The sequence below is a fragment of the Gadus chalcogrammus genome, chromosome 8 (genome assembly GCF_026213295.1).
Source record: "Gadus chalcogrammus isolate NIFS_2021 chromosome 8, NIFS_Gcha_1.0, whole genome shotgun sequence".
In the NCBI taxonomy this organism is placed as follows: domain Eukaryota; kingdom Metazoa; phylum Chordata; class Actinopteri; order Gadiformes; family Gadidae; genus Gadus; species Gadus chalcogrammus.
In genome coordinates this window covers 2343653-2358288 of record NC_079419.1, presented here as the reverse complement: position 1 = coordinate 2358288, position 14636 = coordinate 2343653, and the positions used below count along the sequence as shown (strand labels likewise).

At 46.7% G+C, this 14636-nt stretch overlaps 2 protein-coding genes across 7 annotated transcripts; both read left to right on the top strand.

Moving 5' to 3' along the window:
* Positions 1-254: 254 nt before the first annotated feature.
* LOC130387156 (far upstream element-binding protein 1-like) lies at positions 255-3568 on the top strand. Its single transcript, XM_056596153.1, has 10 exons — positions 255-348; positions 1407-1437; positions 1548-1594; positions 1706-1777; positions 2308-2365; positions 2465-2627; positions 2719-2817; positions 2918-3031; positions 3133-3326; positions 3550-3568. The coding sequence occupies exons 1-10, from the start codon at positions 258-260 to the stop codon at positions 3566-3568; spliced, it is 888 nt and encodes a 295-aa protein (XP_056452128.1). The 5' UTR covers positions 255-257.
* A 2230-nt stretch (positions 3569-5798) lies between these two features.
* Positions 5799-13319, top strand: LOC130387833 (far upstream element-binding protein 1-like). 6 transcript variants are annotated; one of them, XM_056597125.1, is made up of 19 exons: positions 5799-5935; positions 6377-6467; positions 7135-7170; positions 7272-7320; positions 7433-7479; positions 7604-7675; positions 7764-7821; positions 7919-8081; positions 8174-8272; positions 8362-8475; positions 8576-8918; positions 9039-9199; positions 9321-9472; positions 9724-9802; positions 10254-10395; positions 10750-10824; positions 11387-11449; positions 12417-12571; positions 12910-13319. In XM_056597125.1, the coding sequence occupies exons 1-19, from the start codon at positions 5843-5845 to the stop codon at positions 12916-12918; spliced, it is 2001 nt and encodes a 666-aa protein (XP_056453100.1). In that variant the 5' UTR covers positions 5799-5842; the 3' UTR covers positions 12919-13319. The 6 variants fall into 6 exon arrangements, with proteins under 6 accessions (XP_056453100.1, XP_056453099.1, XP_056453098.1 ...); XM_056597124.1 differs by having other exon boundaries at positions 6377-6500; positions 9724-9800; positions 10270-10395; XM_056597123.1 differs by having other exon boundaries at positions 6377-6500; positions 10266-10395.
* Positions 13320-14636: the final 1317 nt, after the last annotated feature.

Below are 14636 nucleotides of genomic sequence, written 5' to 3'. Positions count from 1 at the left end.
TTTCAACAAACATATTTCGTTGATCACTATTAGGCCTACTTCTACAATTTTGCTGCGCTACATGTAATAAAAGAGCTGTCATTCGCTAATTTGTAACAGTAAATGACAGTCAGTTAGGGGACCTGATGGGTCGTCCCAGAGCTGCGTGCTGCAGTCAGGTGCACAAAAATCACCGAATGCGGAAGTACTACGCATCAGCGCGATAATCCCCTATTGAATTTCTGCCGCCTGGCACGAGAGGAGAAAGAGCACCAGCCATGGCAGACTACTCAAACGTGGCGCCCCCGTCCTCACGTGCCCGCTGGGACGAACGACCCGTTATAAGACGCGCTTCAACGAGCGAGACAGGTATACGCTTCTTTTTTCTTTATTTTTTACCACTTGCGACATCGAAGTTAAGAGCTGGTTATGGTTCCAGGTTCACACAACGCTATATGACCACGCAGACGCTTTGACGCACTTTTTACGCCTCGTTCACACTACATGTGTCCGTCGACGGATGACCGAGGCCGTGTCTGTCAGGGGACTAGTCTTCTTAGACAAATACTCCAGCCAATTAAATCATTTCCCTCTACAAAGCCGATGTGTGGATCTAAATACAAAGGTCGTAGTCAGGTGACTAACAACAATCCTATCGATTTAACATTTCTTAAAAAGTATATAACAGCCGGATTTTTCCGGTTTCTACCTGCTTGCTATGCAAAATGGATTCAGTAGTCACTTGGAGTGCATTTGCATAAAGCCTTGTTCACAGTACCTCCGTCGGTCGACGGATCTCATTGACTTTGGATGGGGCGCTCGCGAAATGCATCGTGGGTCCGTCCGTCCTCCATTCTGCTCTGTGGCCTGCATTAAAAAGTTAAGAAATGTTCAACCTTTCAGATCGCGGTTATGCAAATACCACGCGTCTACTGGATCGATTTTGCAATAAGCAGGAAGAAGCAGGAATGATCCGGCCGTTATATTTGTTTAAAGAATTGTGGAATGATAGGATTGTTTTTTAGTCACCTGTTTCTTGTGTCATCTTTTGTATTTATTCCACACATCGGCTTTGTAGCGGGAAGCGATTTGATTGGCTGCAGCATGCGTCTACAAAGTCTACTGTTGTTTGCACACTTAAAGAACAGAAACCACTGTCTTGTTTTTTCGAAGTGCTCCCTGTGACGTCTAAACATATTCAGTATTCAAGGCGTTATCAGTATTAATTTTTCAGAAATGTGCTTCTGTTCCTGGGGTTGGGTGAAGCCTGGTCATATTTGTTAGTAGTGGGAATAGGCATGTTCTCATGTTAGCTGTTTCTCCTCAACAGACCAACCAGAGACAAAGAAAATTGCACCTATTGACTGACCATGTATCTTTTCTTAAACTTTCAATCCAATTATAGTACTTGCTCCTTTGTTTTACAGCCTTCTCGGGTGAAATGGGCAGGCCCCTAAGGTAAATATAGGAGCAACATTTTCCACTTCACTTTGGATTCTACTTATTTTATCATTGTTGACTTTGAAGTTTCACAACCCCTTATCGTACTTCTTTCATTTGTTGATTAGGTCCGCATCGGAAGACTTCAAGGTTCCCGATGGCATGGTTGGATTCAGTGAGTAAAATACATGACATGCATTTACAGTCATTTGTAATGCATTTTTATTGTACCCCTTCAGGCAAACCGTATGTTTGTTTTGTAACGCCTTTATCTAAACCCTTTCAGTTATTGGGAGAGGCGGAGAGCAAATATCCCGTATAAAGCAGGCATCTGGTTGTAAAATACAGATCGCCCCAGGTAAACACACTTCTACATTTACATGTTAGCTTCATACCAGAGATGTGTAGGAACCTGTGTTATGATAGACGATGCTGAACCCAAGAGCAGACAGACGATGTTGAAGGGTTAAAAAGGGGTTTATTGAACAAGGTGGGAAGCAGGTAGTGGATGAGGGAGCCGGGGGGAGAGCGAGGTGGGCGAGCTGGAGTGAGTGATCCGGGTAACTGCAGGCAGAGGAACAAAAGTTAGATGTGGTCCAAAAACAACAAGAGACTTGAGAAAGAGAGCGAGGTAGCAAGTTATACTAGAGCCAGGCACGTATAGTTACCACGGTAGTGCGTGGTACGATCTGGCGCCGACAGCAGGGAATCCAAGGGTTTATGAAGGGGGTTGATTGGGGACGAAGACCAGGCGAGCATGATTGTAGATGAGGGCCAGGTGTGAGATGTGACAGACAGGAGGAGTGGCAGACCAAGAGGAGGAAAACACAGCAGACTGCTGACACCACAACAACCTGTACACTAATCCTTCTCCTTTTTGTCATGCAGACAGCGGCGGCATGCCCGATAGATCGGTGACATTGACAGGATCCCCAGACGCCATCCAGTAAGTTCTCCTCCACATGTTTTTTTTTTTTATTATAAAGTTGGGATGTCATCACAGTGGTTGGTAGCATAAGCTAATGTCTTTTCAAACTCCTTATAGGGCTGCGAAGAGGCTCCTCACAGAGATTGTGGAGAAGGGTCGCCCAAGACCAGCATTCCACCACAACGAGGGCCCTGGCATGTCGGTTCAGGAGATCATGGTCCCTGCTTCTAAAGCCGGCTTGGTCATTGGCAAGGGAGGGGAAACCATTAAGAGCCTTCAGGTTAGTTGTCAAGCTTGGATGCTAAACAATAAGTCTTAATTTGTCTATCTTCAACATTAACTCAACTTTGTATATATTTTACATTAACCAGGAAAGAGCCGGAGTTAAGATGGTCATGATCCAGGAGGGACCTCAAAACACGGGCGCAGACAAACCTCTCCGGATTTCGGGGGAAGCTTTCAAAGTTCAGGTTGGTGGTCCTACCAAATGTGCATTCGATGCGACCTGGCCATTCCCTTAAGTAGCGCCATGATGAGGTCACCTTTCCTAACCATCCATGTGTCTTTCAGCAAGCCAAAGAGTTGGTGATGGAGCTGATCAGAGACCAGGGGTTCAGAGAGCAGAGGGGGGAGTATGGCTCTAGGTTGGGGGGTGGTGACAGCTTAGATGTGATTAACATTGAAGTAAGCTGATCGTTTTCTAATCCACCATCCACTTACATCGGGCACGGGGTGTCAAGAGGTTTCTCCTGACCGCGGCTGCTACTCAATGTCCCCCCCCCCAGGTCCCAGTGCCCAGGTTTAGGGTCGGAACCGTCATCGGTAGCAAAGGTCAAACGATCAAGATGATCCAAAGCGACACGGGCGTCCGCATCCAGTTCAAACAAGACGACGGCACCACGCCGGAGAGGATAGCCCAGATCATGGGCCCGCCCGAGCAGGCCCAGAAAGCGGCCGACATTATCGCTGAGATCTTGAGGTTTGGTGAAATGCACTATATTGTCAGAAAATGTTTGGCCATGATAGAAAGAAGAAAAAATTAAAGATGATATGCGTTGTTAAGTTTTGACCCTGAGGGGGATCCACAGTTGATGCTTCATATGCACGTACGTCCTTATGTCTCTCGCACATTCTGGTGTATTCTGATTGAGTTGTATGATCATATTCTATTCCGATTGAGCTGTTCTTCCACTTCTGATCAGACCAGAAGTGTCCATGTAACGAGGGAGAAATAACGATCAATTTTAATTGCATTTTGAAGTAGTTCATTTCAATATAGAAATATTAATGATTAATCGAAAATCTATCGTTAATTCTCCTGACGATCGACTAAGACAATTTAATCGAATGCCCGTCCCTAGTATATTACGTTGTAGTCACAACATCCAAAGCATTGATCGATGAAGGATTGAGGCATGAGTAAGAGACAAATGTAAACGACGAAGAAGAAAGGAGTTGTGAACGACTGCGTTTCCGGAGAAAGAGAGTATTTTTCTTGCTTAATTTCACAGACAACAAACACTGGGAAAATGTAGTTGATTCTGTGTTAAACTGTGAAAACAGGGATTGGAAGGCCGGGACCCTATATTGTTCAGCTCACTGTTGTTGATAATAATAAAATAAATATTTTCTATGTACGCGTGCAACTGTGAACTCATGTAGGCCTATTGTAATTTATTGTATGATGTGTACTTTTAGGGTTATGATAATACCTATCTTTAAGCGTTCACCATGAATGACTCGAAAAGCAGTGCCAACATTTAAATATTTTCTAACAATTCAGTCGAACAAAAGGCAACAGGCTTATTATAATTTAATGACATGCAAATGCACACCAAAGCGTCATCAACACGCCCAGAAGTGGTGTGAGATATACCGACTTTCTATACCTCATTCACATATAAGGTAATTTACATTTCCTACGGATAAAATATACCTCAGAGGTAGTACTTTTTCAGGAGATTCCCAGGGTACCAATTTCTGGATATGTTGTTCACTTCCAACACACGCCCATCAGGAGAAAAGTCGGAGAACATCAAGACTACATGTATGTGTGATAGCAGAAGAAAATGCCTAGTTGAATTAGAAAATGTAATCCCACGCATAAGGGATTCCTGTGCATAGAAATGCCTGTGATCTTTACAATCTTTTTTGGAAAAGGCATCTGCTAAGAACCACAACCATAGCCAAAGGGTACATGACACATATCTATTTGGACCAATATGCAGACCCAGATGTGAATGCCATTACATTGGCAGCATGTAGCTCTGCGCCGTGGACTTGTTCTTGCATTATTTAAACTTTAATTAACAATTTCTTTGGTATGAATGGTTTGCAAACGAATAATTCAAGCCAAGCTGCATATTTTTGTTTAAACATAAGACATATTGTTTCATATTTAGTGTGTCTGTCTCGTACAGACACAAGGCACGGACTGAGATTATATTACAACGGCCTGGGAGCCAGCTTCATCAGGGCAGTTCCATGTGATCTGCTGAACTACACGTTAACCAGGAAATTAGAAGTTCTGTTTGACTCCACATTCTCCTGAATCATACTTTATTATATTCATGGTGATCGGGGAATATGTGTTTTTGTCAAAGACCAGCAGGATGTGCTCGTGTGAAATCCACATTTAGGATCATAAAGGATATAGGCTGGTGTGGTTTCATTACATTATTAATACAAGCTATACTGTTGAAGCCCTGTGAATCATTAGGAGCAGCGGCGTAAATATCGACGGTGCAACCGGTGAACTGTACCGGGGCCCAGACGGCGTCAGGGGCCCATGGCATGGAGGAAGGAAAAAATAAATATCGCCCAGGGCGGCAAATGTGTCGGGGGCGCCCTCTGGTGGCGCCCTTAATTAATTAACTAAATTATACGAAACCCTCACCGTAGGACAACGCGACCAGCCCCCCCCCCCCTCCCCGCTAGGAACTCCTGTTCAGGGGAACAAAATAAACATTTGCACCCGGGCATATCACCATGATGTTACGCCACTGTTTAGGAGTTGAACGAACAGTGCTGCAACCAAACGCGTGGATGTAGTCTACTATTTGAACTGTGTGATAATGAATGAAGCCTCACATAAGTATGAACACCTCCAACTTTCGGGACAGACATTTCAACAAGGCATTAAGTAATGTTGAACATTACAGTTCTTTCTTACTTCCTTTATTTTAAAAAGACATTTCTTTTTTTCGCCTTTCTTTTCTCACCCAGTTTGGATGCACGTATATACGACACTCAATAAGCACCGAGTACTTCGATAGAGGGCTATCTATATCGCATTGTTATGTATAGAAGTCGTTCGTATCGATCATGATGAACAGAGAGGTATCGACGGGTGACGATCAGCCTAGGGGGGGGGGGGGGGTTTGGGGAACGGCATCTCCGTGAGCTCGCGATGAGTTGAATTTGAGCGCGAGACTGGGCGTGAATGAATACGGCCATCTTCTGTCGCCGGGCACGAGAGGAGAAACAGCACCAGTCATGGCAGACTACTCGAACGTGGCTCCCCCGTCCTCTAACGCGCCCGCCGGGATGAACGACGCTTTCAAAGACGCGCTTCAACGAGCGAGACAGGTATGGGCCTCGTATTTTTTCCCACTACTTGCGACTTCGAAGTTCGGTTTTTAAATGGTATTTAAAGCACGAAAAGGACCGCGTCAGCTTACCTGCTAACGTCATGCAGTATCATGCAAGGCTAGAGTAAGGGGCTAAATTGGTTAGCTATCGTTTATTTTTTTCTCCCGTGTTTAATGGAAAATTTTGTTTTTTAAATGTGGTTCACGGTTCGAGCTGAATATTTGAATTTTGTCTTGATCCGTTCGAAGCTGTGTTGGTTAAATCCTGTCTATGCAACGACGCAACTTGGTAGCTTGCTAGCTAACATGGAAGTAACCGCATTCTTTTGTTGGTTCCGTCTTCCGGGAAAACATGTAGGCCGCCCTTTGCGGCTTGCTACCTTTTCAATGTTCATGATCAGTTTGGTTAATGCAATTGTTTTAATTATCTAATACATAGATCGCGGCTAAGATCGGAGTCGACGGCGTTCCTGCACCTACAACAAACGAGTTTGGCTACGGAGGCCAGAAAAGGCCCCTGGAAGATGCTGGTGGGTATTTTCCCATGCCTAACCTCAATATAGGTCAGTGGCCTAAATTGATACATTGATAGTTCTCCCCCCCCACTTAACATGCTTGCCTGTATGAAATGTGACAAAGGTAGTGTATTTCTAGATCCAAACGCCTTATTTTTCATTGAGTATGGTACATCGCGGAACGCTGTGACTCTCATGCTTTTTCAATTGCCCGAAGTTGTTTATTTAAATGTGTGCTACTCTATTGTATGGGGGGCTGTTGTTGGAGGTCTCCGGTTATTGATGCCAGGTTGGGGCTGGAGTAGAAAAGAGGGCGTGTTTCGAACTTGTGGTCAGCTTGATTTATGCTGCATGCATAATTGTTTATGTGCAGTTATCATGATTCTTATTGGAAATTAAATTGTTATGTTTAAAAACAACCAGGGATCCTTTTTAATTGATTAGACATTTGCTCGGGCAGGGTAGGCAGCTTATTTGTGTTATTTGTATGCACACTTGAAGAATAGAAACCAGTCTTTTCAAAGTACTCCCTGTGACGTCTAACCATATTCAGTATTCAAGGCGCTGTCTGTATTCAATTTTCAGAAATGTGCATCGGTTCGGTGAAGCCTGGTCATGTTTGTAAGTAGTGGGAGTATGAGTGAATAGGCATGTACTCATGTTGGCTGTTTCTCCTCCACAGACCAACCAGAGACAAAGAAAGTGGCACCTAGTGACCGTGAGTACATTTTCTTCAACTTTAATCCAAAATATAGTACGTTTGTCTACCACGACCTAGCAACGACTACATGTCTTCTGACTTGCTCCTTTGTTTTACAGCCTTCTCGGGTGGAATGGGCGGAATGGGAGGAATGGGAGGTCCCCCAAGGTAAATATATGGGAAACATCTTGCACTTCGTATTCTGCTTATTTTTTATTATTGTTGATGTAAGACTGATGTTTCACAATCCCTAAATGTACGTCTTTCGTTGGTTGATTAGGTCCGCATCGGAGGACTTCAAGGTTCCCGATGGCATGGTTGGATTCAGTGAGTAAAATGCATGATATAGACACACACACACACACACACACACACTTGTATTGAATTGTAATGTACCTCTTCAGGCAAACCGTAGTCTTTTTTTTTTTAACGCCTTTATCTAAACTTTCAGTCATTGGGAGAGGCGGAGAGCAGATATCCCGTATGCAGCAGGAATCTGGATGTAAAATACAGATCGCCCCAGGTAAACACACTTCTACATTTACATGTTAGCGTCGTACCAGAGATGTGCAGGAACCTGTACACTAATCCTTCTCCTTTTTGTCATGCAGACAGCGGCGGCATGCCCGATAGATCGGTGACATTGACAGGATCCCCAGACGCCATCCAGTAAGTTCTCCTCCACATGTTTTTTTTTTATTATAAAGTTGGGATTTCGTCACACCGATTGGTACCATGAGCTAATGTCTTTTCAAACTCCTTATAGGGGTGCGAAGAGGCTCCTCACAGAGATTGTGGAGAAGGGTCGCCCAACACCAGCATTCCACCACAACGAGGGCCCTGGCATGTCGGTTCAGGAGATCATGGTCCCTGCTTCTAAAGCCGGCTTGGTCATTGGCAAGGGAGGGGAAACCATTAAGAGCCTTCAGGTTAGTTGTCAAGCTTGGATGCTAAACAATCAGTCTTAATTTCTCTGATCTCCAACATGAACTCAACTTTGTGTATATTTTACATTAACCAGGAAAGAGCCGGAGTTAAGATGGTCATGATCCAGGAGGGACCTCAAAACACGGGCGCAGACAAACCTCTCCGGATCTCGGGGGAAGCTTTCAAAGTTCAGGTTGGTGGTCCTACAAAATGTGCATTCGATGCAACCTTAAGTAGCGCCATGTTGATGTCACCTGTCCTAACCATCCATGTGTCTTTCAGCAAGCCAAAGAGTTGGTGATGGAGCTGATCAGAGACCAGGGGTTCAGAGAGCAGAGGGGGGAGTATGGCTCTAGGTTGGGGGGTGGTGACAGCTTAGATGTGAGTAACATTGAAGTAAGTCAAATCGTTTTCTACTCCACCATCCACTTACATCGGGCACGGGGTGACAAGAGGTTTCTCCTGACCGCGGCTGCTACTCAATGTCCCCCCCCAGGTCCCAGTGCCGAGGTTCGCGGTCGGCATCGTCATCGGTAGGAACGGCGAGATGATCAAGAAGATCCAGAGCGACACGGGCGTCCGCATCCAGTTCAAACAAGACGACGGCACCACGCCGGAGAGGATAGCCCAGATCATGGGCCCGCCCGAGCAGGCCCAGCACGCGGCCGACATCATCTCCGACCTCCTGCGCAGCGTGCAGGCCGGCGGACCCCCCGGTCACGGGGGGGGCAGGGGACGGGGCCGCGGACAGGGCAACTGGAACATGGGCCCCCCCGGAGGCCTGCAGGAGTTCACCTTCACCGTCCCCACCATGAAGACCGGCCTCATCATCGGCAAGGGTGAGGACCCTCGCTGCTGCTGGCCGTTGGGCGGGGGAGTGGGTTCGTCTCGAGGGACGTGGCCGTTTCCTTTTGGTGTCTCTGTGTTGTGGGATTAACGGGCCGTCCTCTCGTCTCCAGGGGGCGAGACGATAAAGGGCATCAGCCAGCAGTCGGGGGCCCGCATCGAGCTCCAGAGGAACCCCCCGCCCAACGCCGACCCCAACATTAAGATGTTCACCGTGCGCGGCTCCCCCCAGCAGATCGACTACGCCAGGCAGCTCGTGGAGGAGAAGATCGGGGTGAGACTCCTTGAGAGCGCTTCCTACGCTGCGTGGAGGAGCTGCTGGATGACCAAGAGTCATGACCAGGTTGTGATGTTGTGACCAATCAATTCATGCATTCGGGGTTCATTTGTTTCAGTGTCCGGTCACCCCAATGGGAGGACCCCATGGTCCACCTGGGCCTCACGGAGGACCCGGCCCCCACGGCCCCCCAGGGCCACCAGGCCCACCCGGTGCTCCAATGGGGCCCTACAACCCGGGACCCTACAACCAGGGGCCCCCCGGTCCACAGTGAGTACTCGCTTCTGCTTGGCCTTCTACTCATCCCAGCCATCAGCTCATAGACCATGCTTGCATGTAGAAGTAAAATAAGTCTTGGACACATCAAAGTGTTGCTCAGAAATATACTCATCGACCGGGACTTAGAACACGATACAGATAAATGATGGCAGACACAAATGTGAATGCATGTACACAATAAAAATGATCAACGTGGAAGGTGCTGAAGTGTTGATCCTGATGGTGTCTCTCTCTCCCCCCAGTGGTCCTCCGGCCCCCTACCAGCCTCAGGGATGGGGCAACGGCTTCCCCCACTGGCAGCAGGGCCAGCCTGACCCTAGTGAGTCCTTAATCTGGATGGAGCGAATGACCTGCTAGCACCACCACAGTGATGGTGTTAACCTTTTGATGTAGAATGCAAGGGGGGAAGTCCTCTGCTAAACAATCTCACCGTGACCTTAACTGCAGAAGTATGAACTAGATCTGGGCGATTAATCAATTTTTAATCGGAATTTGAAATATCATAAACAAAGATATTGAACTCATTTTTATTTATCAAGTGCACTTATTTGAAACGGGTATTTACGGCACTTCCTTTTCTGAGGTTTAAAACATAAACATGGCAGCATGCGCTGAAAGAACGGTGCGTGTAGAGTCTGTGGTAACCATAAGCATCCGTTTGAAAGAAATCAGATTTTAATCTTAGGCCGGCCTGCCCAGCCCTAGTATGACCTATGAACCCCGTCGTCCTACGCCGTCCTCCACGGGTCGATTCTTACGTTCTGCTCTTGGTCACGATACATGTCCAGACAAAGCTGCTGCTGATGCCAACGCTGCGGCGTGGGCGGCGTACTACTCCCAGTACGGCCAGCAGCCCCAGGCCCCCATGACCCCCACCGGAGGAGCCCCCGGAACCACGCAGTCCAACGGCCAAGGTAACCCCCCCCCCCCCAGGCACACACACACACACACCTGGGTGTCTGTAGAGGAGGGCCCCCACAGAGTAGCGCAGCCTTATCTGCCTCCCGTGCCGCCTGGTCCTCCTATTTTCCGACCAGTGTTGAATTGGTAACGTGTCTAAATTCCTTCCTCCGCTATCAGAGCATCTCCCTTCTTTATGATTTGGCCTGTACTCTTTCCATTGCCCCCCCCCGCCCATCCAGGTTAGTTTCCCTCACTTCTCTAGGTCTGAGCCCCTGACCTGAGCAGGTGGAGGACATGCTACCATTTAATTCCTTCTTTCTTCCATAAGGGAATGGTGACCAATCACGTTGTACCGTCTTTAACAGGTGGCCCGCAGGCGCCCGGTCAGAGCGGACAGGCAGATTACACCAAGGCCTGGGAGGAATATTACAAGAAAACGGGTATATCACCGTAGCTCCAGTGTCCACGTCCTACCCAGTCTAAACCGGGCCTCCCCCTTCCTGCTGCCTATCAGCAGAGACACGGCACCCGGGTGGGGGGGGACCAGAGCTGGGTCCTCACCTCCTAACCCGCGCTGTTTAGACCGGTGCAATGTGTTGCTTTTGGTTTCAGCGCTGGGATTTGCAGACTCGCTCACCCTCTCCATTTGACTTAAGAGTGGCGCTTGTCCCTAGAACTAACCCTAGTACTCAATCCGGGCCATTTGAAAACCGACGGCAGAAACCTGTCCGGTGCCCAACAACATGACCCACTAATGCTGTATGTCCCCAATGTGTCCATCTAATCTGATCAAATGTACTGTTGTAATGGAAACACAACCCCTTGTTGAAGGAAGGGTGTTCTGCTTGACCTTATTTCCATATATAAAGAGGATCAAAATGTACTGTTGCAAACGCAACCCTTTAGAACGACCTGTTGTTGAGGTGGCCGGGCCTTGGGCCTGACACCTGGTGGACTGGATGGAGAGGCAGCGGTTTAACAGTGTTTTTTACCTTTCTGCAGGCCAACAGAGTCAGCAGCCCCAGGACTACACGAAAGCATGGGAAGATTACTATAAGAAGCAAGGTAGGACCGGTTCCATGTCTGCCTAAAACCAAGGCTCATCATCGTGATGCGCGGTGACGTGCTGCTGTTCTCACGGCGGCACCTGCTATAGGACATCAAATTTGCAATGATTGCAAATTTCAAACTTCACTCCTTGAAGTTTAGGAGCCCAGTAAAGTTATTGGTAGTAATGGTGTTTTGGCAATTGATTAGAAATTGACTGTTAAAAAATATCTGTCATTATGGCGACGTGAGACGGCATCGCTTTCTCATGAGAGACGCGACAAAACAAAGTCTAGCTTTAATTATACGCGCTATTTCTTTGGTTTAGGATCTAACATTGCAACTCTTATCGAGTCATCTTAAAATGGCAAAATGCTTAAAAGTATCGGCCGCAAAAACTTTGGATGATGCGCGTCCTCCAATCACTTGTTTGTGTTTGTTAGTCACCCATCCAATGGGCGGCCGTGCCCTGGCAGCACTCTCACTTCAGTAGAGTGTGGCCCCCACAGCTGCCCCAGAGCAACAGAGGGTTTCTGTCCCGCCACTCTGAGTACCAGTGGCGGGTTCGTTCCCCATCTCACAAACCGAGCCCGTTAAAGCCGTCTTACCAGTAGGGCTGCTGCTCGATTATGGAAAAAAATCATAATCGTGCTTATTTTGGTCAATATAGAAATCATTGATTTATTTTTGAGTTGGAAAACATGATGTATTTATTCAGGATGTGTCCCCAAAAGAAACCTTGGAACCGAGAACTAGATTATATACAGATGTCTCGACTTTGTCTAAAACATTTAATGAATAAAAAAAAGTTATTATTTTTGTGATCGTAGTATAATCGAGTCAAAAAAAAAAAAAATCGGATTAATCGCCCTATTAGCCAATTAAAAAAAAAGAAAGGAAACTGTTGTGTGTTTGTGCCGAACCAGGCCGCCGGTGGCCGGTGACAAACGTGTCGTAATCTTTTCCGTTTTCTTTCCCCCCGAAGGTCAAGCCGCGCCCCAGGCCACGGCGGCCGCAGCGGCACAGCCCGGAGGCCAGCCGGACTACAGCGCTGCCTGGGCCGAGTACTACCGCCAGCAGGCCGCCTACTACGGCACGGCCAGCCCCCAGGCCATGGGCGGAGCCCCCCAAGCCCCCCAGGTACGCCTCGCTCCATAACCTGCACCCACTCGTCCTCAGACCCGTCCCTCCAACCCCCCTCTCCTCTACGTTATGTCTTAAAGTGTCTCCTACTAACCCCCCCCCCCCCCATCTCCCCTAATGACCCTCCCTGGTGTTCTCCTAAAGAAACTGTACGCCCCCCCCCCCTGGCTTTAACCCTTCCCCCATCAGGGTCGGTCGGCCGGGAGCTGGAGGCTGCAGCTCGCCTAACCTCACCGCTTCCTCCCATACAGGCGTTATTTTCTTTTGTGGGAAGCTGCGCCCAGTGTTTCTGCTCTTAACATGCAATGTATCTTCTATGTATTTCTTCTGCGCAGGGCCAGTAATGTGACGTGGACATAAAGTAAATGCTTCATTGTCGAAACAAATCCTTTGTTAAATGTTTGGATGCAGACGCCTTGATGAAGATCTTAAATTTCCTTGGTTTGAAGGTGTGCTCGTAGACGGCCGCTCGTCCGGCGAACATGTCCTCCTTTTTTTTTTTGTTTTCCTTTACTTATCTTGTAAATGCTTTGTTTTTAGTGGTGGTCATTCCAGGCCTGTATCTACACAATGTGGTTTGAACTCATGTTAAATTGTAGTCATTGCCATGTATATCATCTCAGTTTTAAATGCTATTCCCTGTTGTGTTTTGCAATAAAACGAAATGAAACCTCCTGTGTTGGTAAGTTGGGATGCTTAGAGGAGGGGTTGATGTTATATTGTGTATGCTCTTGTTTTGCTGTTGGGGCGGGGGGGTGGGTCAATCAAAAAAAAGCTTCAAATTCAGACCCTGGTTATTTTTGTAGTCCCCTCAAATGGCTGACTAAGTTGTACTCTCCTGTATCTCTCTCTCTCTCTCATCTTTTGGCAACCAGTTTCATGGCTGTCTAGTAGACCTGTTGCGTCCATGCCTTTTATCCCGAGTCCAATAGACCTGTTGTTCCATGCGAGTGCTTCTTTAGAATCGGTCAGATGTTTTTGTCGTTGGAGACCTTTCGCATTGACTCATGCATTAACTGCAATACTCTGGCGTTGTGTTTCTTTAATCTTGCCTGGTGATGATCTTTGTTGAGGTAGTATGCACTGTTCTGCCATCATAGACACTTCCTCCCCCACAGGCCAGTTTAGAAAAGCGGTAAGCAAATATGTGTGTCTCTTTTGTTTGAAGATATTTTTCCGAAATTATGGCCGCAAGAAATGTTGCACCGTAGTATATATTTTTTGTGCTGTTCTTTTCCAGGACAGTAAGGTAAATTGTCGTAACGTATATAATATTTGCATTGAAAAGTTTTTGCTCTTTTCCTCCTTTTTAAATTGTCTCACATGAACCCCATGTATAGACTTTTAAAGATTTTTGATATAAAAACCACTGCAAAAGTCATTGTTTTTGCTCTGACAATTCTGTTAGTGTTTGATCATAAGAATATGGGTTTGTAGGGTCGATTGGCTAAGCAGTCCTTCATCCTTGAGTTGAGCCCTCCTATAATGTAAGTACAATAACTGAGAGCTTATTTCACTGTTTGCCAAATTGCAAATGTAGTTTTGTCCAATTATTGCAATTCTCCCGTTTGTTGGGGTAAGTATGTTAGAGCGGTTGTGATTCCTTTTAGAATTGGTTCAATCTCTTGTACTTTTAACTGTTTGAGAATGTTAAAATTTTCCTTCAACGTCTACATAAATGCATTGCAACATTACGGAAAGCATATTGAATCGGTTTGCAATGTAGTTTGTTTTAGATTAGTCTTGATAGGCCGCAATTCTGACTTACCAAACGGATGCAGGGAGTGACTTATCTAGGCAAACTGAAGGTTTATAGGAACTGTTCATGTGGTTGTTTTTCCATGTTGTCGACATGTGATCTGCCAAGTGCAATGTGGTTTAGAACGCGGTATGATTTGACTTGTTTTCAAATGCCATCTTATTCAGCAAAGTTGACATGAAAGTCTAGCATGTGTAGATCTCTGCTTTGTTTCTGATTTCCCCCCCCCCACACACAACGAGCACTGCCGGTAGAGGAAGTACTCGAGTAGCTCAACGTCTTGGTTTTGACTGCGCCATGCAA